Source organism: Rhipicephalus microplus, chromosome 4 (genome assembly GCF_043290135.1).
Source record: "Rhipicephalus microplus isolate Deutch F79 chromosome 4, USDA_Rmic, whole genome shotgun sequence".
NCBI lineage: Eukaryota > Metazoa > Arthropoda > Arachnida > Ixodida > Ixodidae > Rhipicephalus > Rhipicephalus microplus.
In genome coordinates this window covers 156496702-156512145 of record NC_134703.1, presented here as the reverse complement: position 1 = coordinate 156512145, position 15444 = coordinate 156496702, and the positions used below count along the sequence as shown (strand labels likewise).

Below are 15444 nucleotides of genomic sequence, written 5' to 3'. Positions count from 1 at the left end.
TATAATTATGTGTTCTTCTTATGCTGCATATTTCATCTGATGAATCGTCACCTACACCCTTCTCAGGCACAAAAGCGCCCTTGGAGCCTACTTTAGGGTGCTATCGAGGCAAGCACGCAAACAAATGGGTGCTTTTTTTTCAATCGACCATTTATGGGTGTCAAAGGGTGTTGAAAAAGGTGCTTTCTCGTAAAAGCACCCTTTTACACCCTTTTGGGTGTAAAAAGTTTTACTGTGTACGCCAGAAACTGGCCAACGCCGGACTTCAGACGCTATGCCCCATTAACCGACCTGACTACCGACTGCCCAGTACACCTAATATGTCCCGCGGACCGAACAACCGCCCACGTTACCGGAACCCGGCAGAATGGCAAACTTCCGATGACAGGCCGATCTGCTTCAACTGTGGACGAGTCGGCCATATTTCACGTCATTGCCGCATTTCCTGTGGTTGGCAGCCATGGTCGCATTATGCCAACACCCGACGCCCACCTGCTGGCTCTCGGATGCCGATCTACACGGCACAAGATGATGCTTCGCCATCCAGGCCCACCCAACCAAGCCGCTCCTCGTCGCCATATGGACGCATGTCCCGCTCAACTAACCGACGTCGCTCCCCCTCGTCCTCCTACCACCAGTCTTCGGAAAACTGATGGGCGCAGCTCCTAGAGGTGAGCCTGCTTCGACGACCCGACCCGAAATTCCTCTACTCACGATACCCGGACACAACAACTTGATTAAAGTAAATGTTGACGGTACTTCTGTGGCAGCACTCATTGACACCGGCGCTCACATATCAGTCATGAACTCCAGCCTTTGTGCTCGACTCAAGAAAGTGCTCACTCCTGCTCCGATCACTGTTGTCCGAGTAGCTGATGGTGCAACACCAGCGGTAACTGGGATGTGTGCCGCCCGTGTAACTGTTGCTGGACGTCATACCTCTGTTCTGTTTTACGTACTGGACCACTGCCCATACGACGTCATTTTGGGATTCGATTTTCTGTCGGAGCATTTCGCCCTAACTGACTGTTCTGCTGGTGTTGTTGAGCTCGTCCTACCACACGCCGTTGACCCTCCTGATCCTGCGCTGCCAAAGCTATGCTCCGCCGACCTTGTCCGCCTATCTTGTCGAACTGTGACGTATATCGACGTCTCTTGTGATCCACCTGTGGCTGGCGGTGATTATGTCATTTCACCTAATTGTACAGTCCTCCGTTCGCTCAATGTTGCGTTCCCCCCCACCATCATCACAATGAAGGACAACGTGGCATGTCTCCCTATTGTGAACTTTGGACTTCGCTCTGAAGTACTGCCACGAGGGATATCCCTTGCAGCCCTTGCCCCGGCCGGCGACTACAACATATCGGCCTTAACTGAGGATACACCGTCATCTGCCAGTATTTAGTTGGGCAGTACACTAGACAGCATAACTGGAATGATTGCCTCTGATCTCCTGGTCGAGCATGTGTCTGCGCTTCGTGGCCTTATTGCGTCGTATCAAGACGTCTTTGATCTCTGCGACCGACCCCTAGGTCAAACGACCGTCGTAAAGCATCGGATCAACACCGGTGATGCATATCCAGTACACCGGCGACCCTATCGGGTTTTCTCCACCGAGCGCCACGTGATCCAGCAAGAAGTCGACGAGATGATTGCCCGAGACATCATTGAACTTTCTTCAAGTCCTTGGGCTTCGCCCGTTGTGCTCGTGAGAAAGAAGGATAACAGCTGGCGCTTTTGTGTCGACTACAGATATCTTAACAAAGTTGCAAAAAAGACGTGTATCCTCTGCCTTCGATAGATGACGCTTTTGACTGCCTTAGTGCAGCAAATTATTTCTCTTCCATCGACCTTCGTTCCGGGTACTGGAAGATATCAGTTGATGATCTGGACAGTGAAAATACGGCATTTATAACTCCCGACGGGCTCTATCAGTTTAAAGTAATGCCGTTCGGGTTATGCAATGCCACGGCTACATTCGAACGAATGATGGACGCTCTTCTTCACAGTTTCAAGTGGTCGGTCTGCTTATGCTACCTTGATGACGTCATTGTTTTTTTTTGCCAACTTTCGAAACTCACCTCGAGCGTCTCTCAGAAATTCTTTCGGTTTTCCTAAAGCAGGGCTCCAACTAAACTTGTCGAAATGTCACTTCGGCTGCCGGCAGCTCATTGTCCTTGGACACCTTGTCGATTCTTCTGGTGTTCGTCCCGATCCTGAGGAAATCCGCGCCGTCAAGGATTTCCCTCTGCCGACCTCTGCGAACGACGTTCGAAGCTTTGTGGGCCTTTGTTCTTACTTTCGTAGATTTGTGCGGAATTTCGCTGACGTCGCACGCCCGCTCACGGAACTACTAAAGAAAATGTGACTTTTGTGTGGGGACCTGAACAAGCCAGAGCATTCGTTGAACTGACGAGTAGACTTGCGACGCCGCCGATTCTCGGCCACTTTGATATATGCGGTCCAACGCCAGCGGCCACGGAATCGGAGCTGTTTTGGCACAACGACAGCATGGGTGTGAGCGCGTTATTGCATACCTTAGCCATCATTTATCGCCAGCAGAGCGAAATTACTCCATCACAGAACGCGAATGTCTCGCGCTCGTCTGGGCAGTGGCTAGGTTTCGGTCGTATTTGTATTGACGCCCGTTCACAGTTGTCACTGATCACCACGCCTTATGCTGGTTGTCGTCCTTAAAAGATCCTAGTGGACGTCTCGGCGGGTGGGCTCTACGGCTACAGGAATATTCCTACACGGTTGTCTACAAATCAGGTCGCCACTATGAGGATGCTGATTGCTTGTCGTGTCATCCAGATGACCCAGCAGACCTTTCTGAGAGCGATGAGTCTACTTGCGTTTTGGCACTTTCCGCGTTTAGCAACATCGGTGATCAGCAACGCCCTCATCCTCACCTCAGAGATATAATCCTTCGGCTTAGTCGTCCCACAACTCCTCCGTCTCTCCGTATGTTTCTGCTCCAATATGGCGTCTTATATCGCTACAGCATGCATCCTGACGGACCTGAGCTGCTGTTAGTCATGCCACAACTCATGCGTCAGACTGTCCTCGCACAGTTGAATGATATTCCGACAGCTGGTCACCTGGGAGTTTCAAGAACTTATGACCGCGTTCGACGTCACTTCTTTTGGCCCGGTATTTACCGATCCGTCTGCCGTTACGTCGCCTCATGCAAATCCTGTCAACACCGCAAAAAACTAGCAACCCTTCCAGCGGGACGCCTTCAGCCCTTTCAGATCCCATCCGAACCATTTTATAGGGTAGGTGTTGACTTACTAGGACCGTTTGCTTTATCGGCCAGCGGAAACAAGTGGATAGCAGTCGCCACGGATTACACCCCTCGGTATGCCATCACGCGGGCCTTTCCTACCAGTTGTGCGACCGACGTCGCCGACTTTCTTCTAGAAGACGTCATATTATACCACGGCGCTCCTTGGCAACGGCTTACCGATCGGGGTCGCTACTTTTTATCACAAGTTATCCAAGACATATTACACTCTTGCGCTACAAAGCACAAGTTCACAACGGCGTATCATCCTCAAACCAATGGGCTCACGGAGTGGCTAAATAGAACAATCACGGACATGCTCGCCATATGTACGTATCTTCAGACCATCGTGACTAGGACTCCTCCCTTCCATTTGTAAGATTTGCCTATAATACGTCTCGGCATGACACTGCAGGTTTTTCGCCATTTTTCCTCCTGTACGGACGAGAACCTACGTTGCCTTTTGACACGCTCCTTCTTGCCGTTAGCCACACGTCAGAATATGCCCGCGATGTGATCTCTAGAGGTCTAGAGGCACGTGAGATTGCTCGCCGGCGTCTGAGCGATTCACAGGAACGACAACGACAGGTCTACGATGCGTGCCATTGTGATGTACAATTCAGTCAAGGTGACACAGTCCTTCTCTGGACGCCGTCGCGGCGAGTGGGCCTGTGCGAAAAGCTGTCTTCGCCGTACTTGAATCCGTACTGTGTGGTGCGCCAAGTCACCGAAGTGACATATGAAATTGAACCTCTTAACGCCACCAGCGCGTCATCGTGCTCTGACGTTGTTCACGTCACTCGGCTGAAGCGATATTACTCGGACCAACCAAGCACCGAGACGGTGCCTTCGCCGCCGGGGGTGATGCTATGGGGTGCCACAAATGAACATTGTAGGAAAGAGGACGATGTTTAGGGCGAGCTCGTGCAGACTGGGCTCCATATTGTACGCCTGCCTGTTTACCAAAGGTAAAGTTTTTTTCAGACGCCTTCTCCCCGTAACAATATTGTCGCACCTACACATGATTCCCACCCGGTGATATTTTTTTCCTTTGTTATCCGTTAGTTTCCGTTTTATCCACATCATATCCGTGACGGAAATACGCCACTGAATACTTGGTGGGCACCAGAATAAAACCATTCTATGTGAAAGAGAAAACAAGAACGCAGATGTTTTTACGAATGTTTGCCCCAGCGTCATTCCTTGCACGTCGACTTCTTAGCTTCATTGTCAGACCAAATTTGATTTCCCACTTCAGAAACTATAACAAACGTCATAGGTGTGCAAGTAGCAGCGCTTTATTTTTCACGAAGGTGCGGCCTGCTCTTCGACGGGCCTGAAAATCTCCGTGACAATTTTCGTGATGACAACCTTCTCGGTGGCCAAAGGAGCTTCAGTGGTCGGCAGTGCGGGTTCCGGGATAGGGAGCTCGACGCAGGCTGCACGCCAAGGGAAGTCGCACACGTTGAGATTATTGTTGAATTTCAGGGCATGAGGGCACTCGATCAGCTGCGGGGCACCCTGCAGAAAGCATGATACCATCATTAGAAGTAGTATTACCATAAAGATTAGCCAACAAGTCATCAAAATTTTGCGACAAACTATTTGGGAAGACGAAGTAATGAATCGCTCATATTTAGAGAATTATTTGCATCGTGAGCCGTTGTTTCTTTGTTCATGAAACTGAAAGAGTGCTACCTAAAACAACGTATACATTTGTACGCTTGAAATTGATACTATCGATATATTAAGGTCAGCCTGAGCAGCACACTAATTATTGTTAGGTTCCACCGATGACGCCCTAAAGAGCTTCTTGCTGCATGATGCCAGAGAGACCTCGGAATAAAACGTAAAACAGATGGTCAGGCTAGTGAGAACTTGGATGTTTAAGGATTTTGTTCTTTCATGTTACAGACTATAACTTGTACTGGACAGTATGACGTGCACTATGTGCAGCTTCGCACCCTTTTTTGTTGATGCAACTACATATATAAACATCATAGCATAACCACTCGTAAAGTATTTGAAGCTTTCTATATTAGGAGACGGGGGCTCAACGTGTCGGTCTCCGGTATGATTGCCTTATCCAATAAGGAGTACTCACCCCCTTTCCTTAATTGTTTGTGTCTTTTTTCCACATTTTTATGCAGAAATTTATTCTAGTAAAAAATAGTTCTCCTCCATTGTCCATTCCTTCGCCTTCCGAATTCGTTGTCATGCATAACTGAGTGAAGACTTTTCAGAATTGTGGCCATGTTTTCTGAGCTACCGAAATAGGCTTGTTGTCTGAAGCATTCGCTTTGCTGCAGATAATATCGGAAAAGGCCTTCGTCTTCTGAAACCGTTGGTTGCACATGATCTTTCATAATAAAAAAAAGCACTTCATCCATTGTATTTTTCCGAAACATACATTTATTGCAGGGAGAGATCGAGGGAGCCCCATCCAATGAGAAGGTGGCCCATGTAGCTACGCGAGGACTAGTATGCCGTGTAGCTATCGCGGATCGTGGCGCGGAGGTTTTGTAAAAACGACAACCTCTGGCCTCGTATATTGAACTCACGAAAACACTTTTTACCTGGGGCTGGGACAGTGTTCTCTTCACCGCACAGAAACTTAAGCAGACCACAGGTTTTGACACTAAAACTGATTCAGGTAAAGGTGTACTCTGACCACCTGCTAATGCGCAAGATTTATCCGAAATTTTGTTACGAAGTAAAGAAAGATGAAGGTCAGAATCAGCTGAGAGGCGCGCGAGTGTGCCAATCAGCCATTGTGATTCTCGCCTGAGGTTGTTCCTCTGTAATTGCGTTTATACAGAAGTGACTGACCCCGTAATACATTGGTGAGAGGTGCTGGGTAACCATCAGGCAACGGAGCTCCGCAGCGGACGCCGCATTGGTTTTCCAGCCATGGCCAATGCTGAGCCCTCCGCGTCAACGTCAGCGTTTCCGATGAACACGGCGTCGCGACCATACATTTTCACGCTACTCAAGAATCCCGGTACATTCTACGGGACCGATGGCGTCGACGTTGACGATTGGTTGGCCATATTCGAACGAGTGAGTGTGCCGAACAGATGGGATCCCACACTTCAGTTGGCTAATGCGCTGTTTTACGTTATAGGCACGGCGAAGGTGTGGTACGAAAACAACGAAGATTTCACAAGCTGGGACCAATGCAACGAAAAGATGCGAGAGGTGTTTGGCAAAACCGCCAATCGTAAGATCGCCGACAAAAAGGAATTGGCCTGCCGCGCCCAATTCCCAACGGAATCATACCTCGCATACATTCAAGACGTGCTGGCCCTCTGCCTAAAGGCCGAAAGCGACATGACAGAAGGTGACAAGGTAAGGCATGTCGTGAAAGGGATTGCCGACGACGCGTTCAATCTCCTGCTGTGCAAGAACTATTCCACCGTGGACGCGATCATCAAAAAGTGTCGTCAGTTTGAACAAGTAAAAAGTCGCCGTATTCTGCAAACATTCGCCCGACTTCCAAACACCGCTGCAACATCGACTTGTGAGGACCAGTTCGCACCACAACGACCGTCGCCGCCGGAAGACCTGACACGCACTGTTCGTCGCGAAATGGAAGCAATGGCGCCCTCGGCGTTCAATTCGCGCAGTACCGATACCACTCCTGTTACTGTTCCTCTTGTTCAACCCATCGCGCGCCAGGAGCTTGAAAACATCGTAGTGCATTCCGTGTAACATGTCAGCACCCCCCAGAGTTAGCGAACGCCCTTTCGCGATGCCCTCCTCCCACCGACGGATTTCTCCACGTACTCGAAACCCGGCTGAGTGGCGAACTGCAGATGACCGCACTATATGTTTTAACTGCCACTGCGTGAGACATATTGCTCATTACTTCTGCAATACATGGTCCTCGGCACCTAGTGCAACGACCAATATGACCCGTTTCCGCGGTACCGCCCGATTATTTTCACCTGCCTAAGAGTCCCATGCCGTTGACCATTCTCGGAACACATGGTACAGCCGCTCGCCTTCACCACGTGGGCACCAGTCTCGTTCGCCGCTAATACGTCGTCCATCGTCCCGTTCGCCGCAGTCACGGCGCTTCTCATCCCCCGTTGCTTCCGGCCACATCGTCTCAGAAAACTGAGAAATGCAGCCCCCGGAGGTGGTGCTGCATTGACGACTTCCGCATCAAATCCTCTCTCCGTTCCTAGCAGACGAAGTGTAATAGACTTTGAAGTAGAGGGCGTACCTGCACAAGCACTTGCAGACACTGGCGCAAGCATTTCGGTCATGTGTTCAAGCTTACGCACACGTTTAAAGAAAGTTCTGACATCAGCTGCTGCACAAGCGCTCCGTGTGGCCGATGGCGGCACGCCGATGGTTCTCGGTCTGTGCACTGCTCGCTTAAGTATAAAGGACCACACTGCTTCTGTCATTTTAGCCGTGATTCACCTCTGCACCAAGACGTTATCCTAGGTCTGGACGTCTTGTCGAATCACTCTGCTCTTATCGATTGTGCTACCGGCATCCTTCAGCTAGACCCGCCTCAGATAGTCGCTGAACACTACACTGCCCCGCCACACCTGTGCTCTCTTCGGGGTGTGCGACTGTCACCTCAGGCAGCCACCTACGTCATTTTGACCACACAGCCACAGGTTCCCGATGGTCAATATGTCCTCCTTCCTCTCGCCGACGTTCTCTTTGAGCGCAACATTGTCATTCCCCATACGCTTGGGAATGTCACTGACAACTGTACCTCGCTCCCGCTTCTTAATTTCAGCTTTCGCCCTCAAGTGCTTCCTCGTGGCATGTGCTTGGCCAGCGTATCCAATGCTGACGAATTCGAAATAGCGGCTCTCACTACCAAGATTGATTTCCTTTAGTCTTGTGTAGCTAACAGCATCTGTTCTATGCCGAGTTGTTTCTCGAAGATGATTGCACCCGACCTCAATCATGTGCAAGCCAACGACATCCATCACCTTCTCGCGTCGTATACCGACATTTTTGATTTCGAGGACAGACCTCTAGGACAAACATCCACCGTTCAGCACCATAAAAACACTGGTGACGCCAGTCCCATTCGCCGACCCCCTTATCGTGTCTCCCACGCCAAGCGCAGAGTTATACAAGCGGAAGTTGACAAAATGCTCAACAAAGGTGTCAGAAATGTGAAGAAGAAGATGTGCCTGCAGCGAGCAGCATCGCCAACGTCCGGCTCTCTCGGCTCGTGCTTCGGTTCGTTGCTGTGCCGATCGCTGGACGGTTCTTCACGCTGTCTCGTCGCTGCCTTTAATGGCTTATAAACCTCCTCACATTTGGTGGAAGGTGCTGTTAATCCCCGTTGCTACAACCTGGAGCTGCGAAGCCCCACGCTACCACCTGTCATGACTGGCAACGCCACTACATCGACGCCTTCGCTCCAGTTCAACTGCCCTGGCCATCCTAGGCTACGGGAGCCGAAAGTCTTCAGCGGTGCGGATGGGACCGACGTCGAAGACTGGCTCGAGCACTACGAACTGGTGAGCGCCAACAATAAGTGGTATGAAGCCGACAAGCTGGTCCACGTGATATTTTATCTCACCAGCGTCGCCGAAATGCGGTTTAATTACCACAAACACAAGATCCCCACATGGAGCGTCTTCAAGACGTCATGTGCTGAAGTGTTCGGTCGGCCGGCTGTCCGCAAGCAGAGGGCAGAACGGCGCTTGCGCGTCCGCTCTCAGCAGACTGGCGAGACCTTTACCAGCTATATTGAAGACGTCGTCGACCTTTGTCGACGTGTGAATGACACCATGCCCGAATCTGACAAGGTCAAAAACATCCTGAAGGGCATCGACGACGGCGCATTTCAAATGCTCTTGGCAAGGAATCCAAGCACAGTTTCTGAAGTCGTCAGCTTGTGTCAGAGCTACGACGAGTTGAAGAAGCAACGCACTCTGACTCGGCAGCCTCAGCGTGGTGGTGAGTCACTGTCCAGTTTCGACACCTTGCCTGACAATTCACCATTGCTTCAGCAAGTTCGAGCCTTCGTCCGTAAGGAAGTCACCCGCCAACTTTCCCTAGTGCCCTTCACTTACGAGACCACCACCCGTCTACCTGCCCCGCTTCGCACTGCTATTTCGGAAGAGGTTGCACAAGCTGTTCCTCTTGCGCACTACAAGCCACCTCTATCTAGCCGTGGTCACTGCTCGGGTGTCGCACAGCCGGTAGGCGCTCCTGTCGCCTATCCGCCAGCCGTTAAGCCTGTGGCCGCGCCCCTAACCTATGCAACGCAGCCTGTGGCTCCTCTTGTCACCTTTTCGCAAAGATGAAGCCCGTAGCCACGCCGCTCACATATGCAGACGCCGTACGTAGGCTCCCGCAACCACCCTACACCACGCGCTCACAGCCCGCACACCCGGCTGCTTATACTGCACCTTGGGTGGCAGCACCAGTCGCCAATCCCTGGAGGACGCCCGATAACCGACCGATTTGCTACGCTTGCTTCACTCCCGGACACGTTGCTCGCTTCTGCCGCCGTCGACCTCAGACGTTCGGCAACTATGCCCGGTTGTCGCATCCCGGCAGCCAACCCTTCGTCCAATACGGGCCGGTCTCGCCACCTCGCTATGCGCCTACTGACCACCTTGACTGCCAGCCGCAACGCGCACCCTCTCCTCGTCGGCGATCGCCCTCCCCTATGCGTCGCCGGCCCGGACCCTCCGACCAGGAAAACTAAGCAACGCAGTTCAAGAGGCAAGAACAGCGCCGTTTTCGAACTGTCTAAGCCCTCGCTCCTCTCCTGCTAACGTGGTCGCAGTAACTGTTGAAGGTTATTGTACTTTCGCCCTTGTGGACACTGGCGGCGCTGTTTCTGTTATTGCCGCTAATCTCTGCCGTTTATTACGCAAAGTAACGACGCCACTTTCGGGACTGTTGCTTCACACCGCAAGCGCACAGCAAGTAACGCCTCTCGCAGCCTGCACTGCAAGAGTCTCCATCGAAGGCATTCTTTACATCGTGGAGTTTATTGTTCTTCCTGTCTGTTCGCATGACGTCATCCTCGGGTGGGACTTCCTATCCCGCCATAATGCCGTCATAGACTGCGCACGCGCCGAAGTTGAGTTTTCGCCCTTGTGTGATGTCCCATTACTGGACGCTCCTCATCAGCCGCCGAAGTTGCTCGTTCATGAAGATACCTATATTCCGCCTGGAAATTTCGCCCTTGTTCCCGTTTCATGCAACGCCTGCACTGACGCTACAGTTCTTTTTATGCCTTCCGATATCTTCAAATGTCGTCGAGCTTTGCCGCTGACTTTCGCAACAATTGACCTTGCCGCCGGAAGAAGCAACATGTTCGTAAGCGATCCGCTTTCCACACCTGTCACATTGCTTGCGGGGGAATGTCTCGGCCGCGTGCAGGATCTCGACCCTTCGTTTTTGTTTGATGTCCCGGACGACTACTGTGACCACCCAAAAGCACTGTCGGCACTCGGAGAGTCGTCCAATGATACGTTTTCCAGCGCCTACGCCGACACTCTCACTCCCTCCGAACATGCCGACCTTCGTTCGATGTGTCGCAACCTCAACTGGGCCGCACATCATAAGTCAAACATCATGTTGACACCGGCCTACACCAGCCACTGCGTCAAAGACCATACCGTGTCTCCGCTTAAGAGCGCCGCGTCATCAACGATCAAGTCAAAGATATGCTTCATAGAGACGTCATTCGACCATCTCACAGTCCCTGGGCGTCTCCCGGCGTCCTGGTGCGTAAGAAAGACGGATCTATCCGATTTTGCGTGGACTATCGTCGTTTGAATAAGATAACCCACAAGGACGTCTATCCTTTGCCGCGCATTGATGACGCTATTGACACCCTTCACGGAGCGGAATTTTTCTCGTCGCTAGATTTGCGGTCTGGCTACGGGCAGGTCCCAATGGCAGAAGCCGATCGCCAAAAAACGGCATTTATTACACCCGACGGACTATATGAATTTAACGCCATGCCCTTTGGGCTTTGTAACGCGCCTGCCACGTTTGAACGTTTTATGGATAATACGCTACGTGGCCTCAAATGGATTATGTGCCTGTGTTACCTCGACGATGTCGTGGTTTTCTCCCATGACTCTCCTACGCACCTCCTTCGCCTCAGGCATGTTTTGAGTTGTCTGACCAACGCTGGTCTGCAGCTTATCCTGAAAAAATGCCGCTTCGCTGCACGCGAGCTCGTCATCCTAGGCCACATCGTGTCCAAGCACGGCGTATTACCAGACCCAGCAAAACTTCGAGCAGTCGCAGAATTTTTCAAGCCGACGACCATGAAAGAACTTCGCAGTTTTGTAGGCCTATGCTCCTATTTCCGGCGCTTTGTTCGCAATTTTGCATCTATCATGTCACCGTTAACCCAGCTTCTTCGCGGTGACGTGAACCTCACCTCCTGGTCCCCCGCATGTGACGTTGCCTTCACTACTCTGCGCCGTCTGCTCACTTCCCCATCTCTTCTTCGCCACTTCGACCCGACGGCTCCTACCGAAGTGCACACCGACGCCAGCAGCGTCGGGCTAGGCGCGGTCCTCGCTCAACGAAAGCCCGGCTATTCAGAATACGTTGTAGCCTACGCTAGCCGCACTCTGACCAAAGCCGAAACTAATTACAGCGTGACAGAAAAAAGAGTGTTTGGCTCTGGTGTGGGCGCTTGGAAAGTTCCGGCTGTACTTATACGGCCGCCCGTTCGATCTAGTAACTGATCACCACGCGCTTTGCTGGCTCTCCACGTTGAAAGACTTTTCTTGCCGCCTTCCGCGATGGGCCCTCCGCATCCAGGAGTACGACATTCGCGTCGTATACCACTGCGGACACAAACACTCTGACGCTGATGCCCTGTCCCGCTCACCTTCACCACCAGATCAGACGTGCGGAAACACTTGCCTCCAGACCTTGTCATCGCTAAATCTCGACTCGATTACCACCGAACAACGTCGTGACCCGTGGATCGCCTGTCTTATCGAATATTTATCTGGCACGCCCAAGCTTCCAGTATCTCGATCCCTCCGACGTCAAGCTTTCCATTTCGCCATCCGCGATCAACTTCTTCATCGACGCAACTACGCTCCCGATGGCCGCCGGTGATTGCTGGTCATTCCACGCACTTTGCGATCACAAGTATGCGCCTCCCTTCACGACGATCCGCAATGTGGCCACGTCGGAGTGTTCAAAACATATGAACGCCTTCGGCATCGCTATTACTGGCGCGGCATGTACAATTTTGTACGTAAATTCGTGCAGTGCTGTCCTGACTGCCAGCGACGTAAATCAACACTGCCACGTGCGACTGGCGCATTGCAGCCACTTCCATGCCCTGCCAAGCCATTTGATCGCGTCAGCGTTGACCTCTACGGTCCCCTTCCATTGACACCAGATGGTAATCGGTGGATTATAGTGGCGGTTGACCACCTGACACGCTACACCGAAACAGCCGCTTTGCCGAACGCTACAGCTTAGGATGTCGCCTCTTTCATTTTGCAACGCTTTATCCTTCGACATGGTGCACCTCGAGAGCTCCTTAGTGACAGAGGCCGCGCTTTCCTTTCTGAGGTCGTCGAAACTCTGCTTTCAGAATGCCATGTCATTCATCCGAAAACGACAGCATACCACCCGCAGACTAACGGACTAACGGAACGGTTCAACCGCACGCTAGGTGATATGCTCTCAATGTACGTGGCATCTGATCATAGCAACTGGGACCGTGTTCTCCCATACGTCACGTTCACATATAACACCACAATACAAACCACCACGAGATTCTCACCTTTGTTTCTTCTTTACGGACGTGAGCCTTCCCATACAATTGATACCCTACTTCCTTACCGTCCTGATGCTTCCGAGTATCCACCTATCTCCGATGCTGCTAGACAAGCCGAAGAGTGCCGCCAGCTCGGCCGTGCGTTCACCTCGGAAGAGCAACAACGCCAGAAAGAAACCCGTAGCACCTTTCTTCCGGATCTCAGCTATGCCCCTGGGTCTCTTGTGTGGCTTGCCATCCCATACCGAACACCGGGACTCTCCTCGAAACTTGTTTCCCGGTACGAGGGGCCTTACACCGTTTTGGAGAAAACCTCTCCGGTTAATTTCCTAATTGAACCAGTTTCCCGATCGGACGACATGCGACGGCGTGCACGTGACATCGTCCATGTTTCCCGACTGAAACCGTACCATGAGCGTTTGCCTGAAACTTCTTAAGTCGCCAGGATGGCTCCTTTTTCAGCGGGGGCGATTGTGAAGAAGAAGATGTGCCTGCAGCGAGCAGTATCGCCAACGCCCGGCTCTCTCGGCTCTTGCTTTGGTTCGTTGCTGTGCCGATCGCTGGACGGTTCTTGGTGGTAGTGGTTAGAATGAAGAGGAAAGAGGCACCTAATTTCTGTCTGCCTTTAGGCGACACGGCGCAGTGCCTTATAGGGGTGGGGGAAGGAGGGATAAAAAGAATAGAAGGAAAATAGACGGAGAAGAAGACAGCCAACAAGAGAAAAAAGGAGGAGATAGGAAAGTGGGGATCCGGTCGAAGCAGTCCAAGGGCGGGGTGCCACAATGCGAGAGCTGCACGGCGTCAGGAGACCGCGGAGGGCGAACCAGTCGGCGGTAGCTACGCTGATGCCGGAGATCGCGAGGGCACAACCGTCCAGCTTGAAATCCTGCGAGCGAATCAAAACATCGTGGAGGTGGTGGTGGACGGTTCTTCACGCTGTCTCGTCGCTGCCTTTAACGGCTAATAGACCTCCTCACAGAAACATCAAGTAGTCCTTGGGCTTCCTTTGTCGTCCTTGTGCAGAAAAAGAACGCTACCTCTCTGCTAACTCTTTTATTAACTTCTTCTGTACAGACAAGCAACGGGAAGACGATCCTCTGACCCAGTCTTACCCACGCATGCCTCACAGCTTTTTCCTTCACCCCGTGACACCTGAAGAAATAGTCACTATCATTTCTAGTCTAAAAAATACCGGGCCAGGTATTGATAATTTCCGCCCCTCTCTCATAAAACTCATAGCAAGTTTAATATCTGAAACATTTTGTCACATAGTAAACCTTATTTTTACCACGGGAATTTTTCCAAGCTCCTTGAAGAAAGCCAAAATAATTCCTGTTTTCAAGAAGGGAGATAAGCGTCTCACATCTAATTATCGACCTATAGCTATACTCTCATTCTTTAGCAAAGTTGTTGAAAAACTAATAGCAACACGCTTGTCTTCCTATTTTTCAAAATTTCATGTCTTATCAACAAATCAATTTGGATTTAGGGAGGGACACTCAACTGATTTAGCATTAATTTACTTGACAGATAAAATCCGGCAGGCAATTGATGCAGGTAATTTGACTGGGGCGCTCTTTATTGATTTATCTAAAGCATTCGATTCACTTGTTCACAATATACTATTTGCTAAATTAGAGTCTATTGGAATAGCAGGCCCGCCACTGAAATTACTACGTAACTACTTAAAAGATAGAGAATATATTGTGTCTATATCTAACACTTACTCACACCCTAAAACAAGTAACATTGGGGTACCGCAGGGGTCAATATTAGGACCTCTCTTATTTTTAATATACATCAATGATCTTTCACAATGCCTAAAATCATCTGACTGTATTCTTTACGCTGACGACACTACTATTTTCTGCTCAGATAACCACCTTGATTCATTAATCTACAAGCTTAACCACGACGCGGACAGCATAGTTACCTGGTGCCGGCAAAATAAACTACAGATAAATGCTACAAAATCTCAGTTCGTCATCTTTTCTTCTAAGCATAGGATTTATTCAGGATCACCATCTTTAACTTTCGCTTCAAACACACTTTATCCTACTGACAGTGTCATGTTTCTCGGAGTCACATTAGATAAGCACCTAAAATTTGATGAGCATGTTTCATCGTTAACAAAGAAGACAGCTTATGGCATTAGGATATTAATTAAAGTTCGCAATTTTTTCCATATGAACACACTAATATCCCTTTATTACGCTTTCATTCATACGTATATTAATTATTGCATATCATCATGGGGAAACACGTATCCAGTCCATTTATCTCCATTGCAACACACTCAAAATCAGGCTATTCGCATCATGACACATAGCACCTACACATCAGAAGCATTGCCTTTGCTCACCTCTAACGGTATTCTGTCGGTGGGAAAACTACA

The 15444-nt window shown here is 50.6% G+C and overlaps 1 protein-coding gene across 2 annotated transcripts in view; it reads right to left on the bottom strand.

Moving 5' to 3' along the window:
- Positions 1-4562: 4562 nt before the first annotated feature.
- The window catches only part of LOC119172436 (uncharacterized), an 18915-nt gene continuing 8033 nt past the window's right edge, over positions 4563-15444 (bottom strand). For both annotated transcript variants that reach the window (XM_037423541.2, XM_037423542.2), the window contains exon 3: positions 4563-4807. In XM_037423541.2, coding sequence (XP_037279438.2) covers positions 4592-4807 — 216 coding nt within the window. In that variant the 3' untranslated portion in view covers positions 4563-4591. The remainder of the gene's footprint in view (positions 4808-15444) is intronic.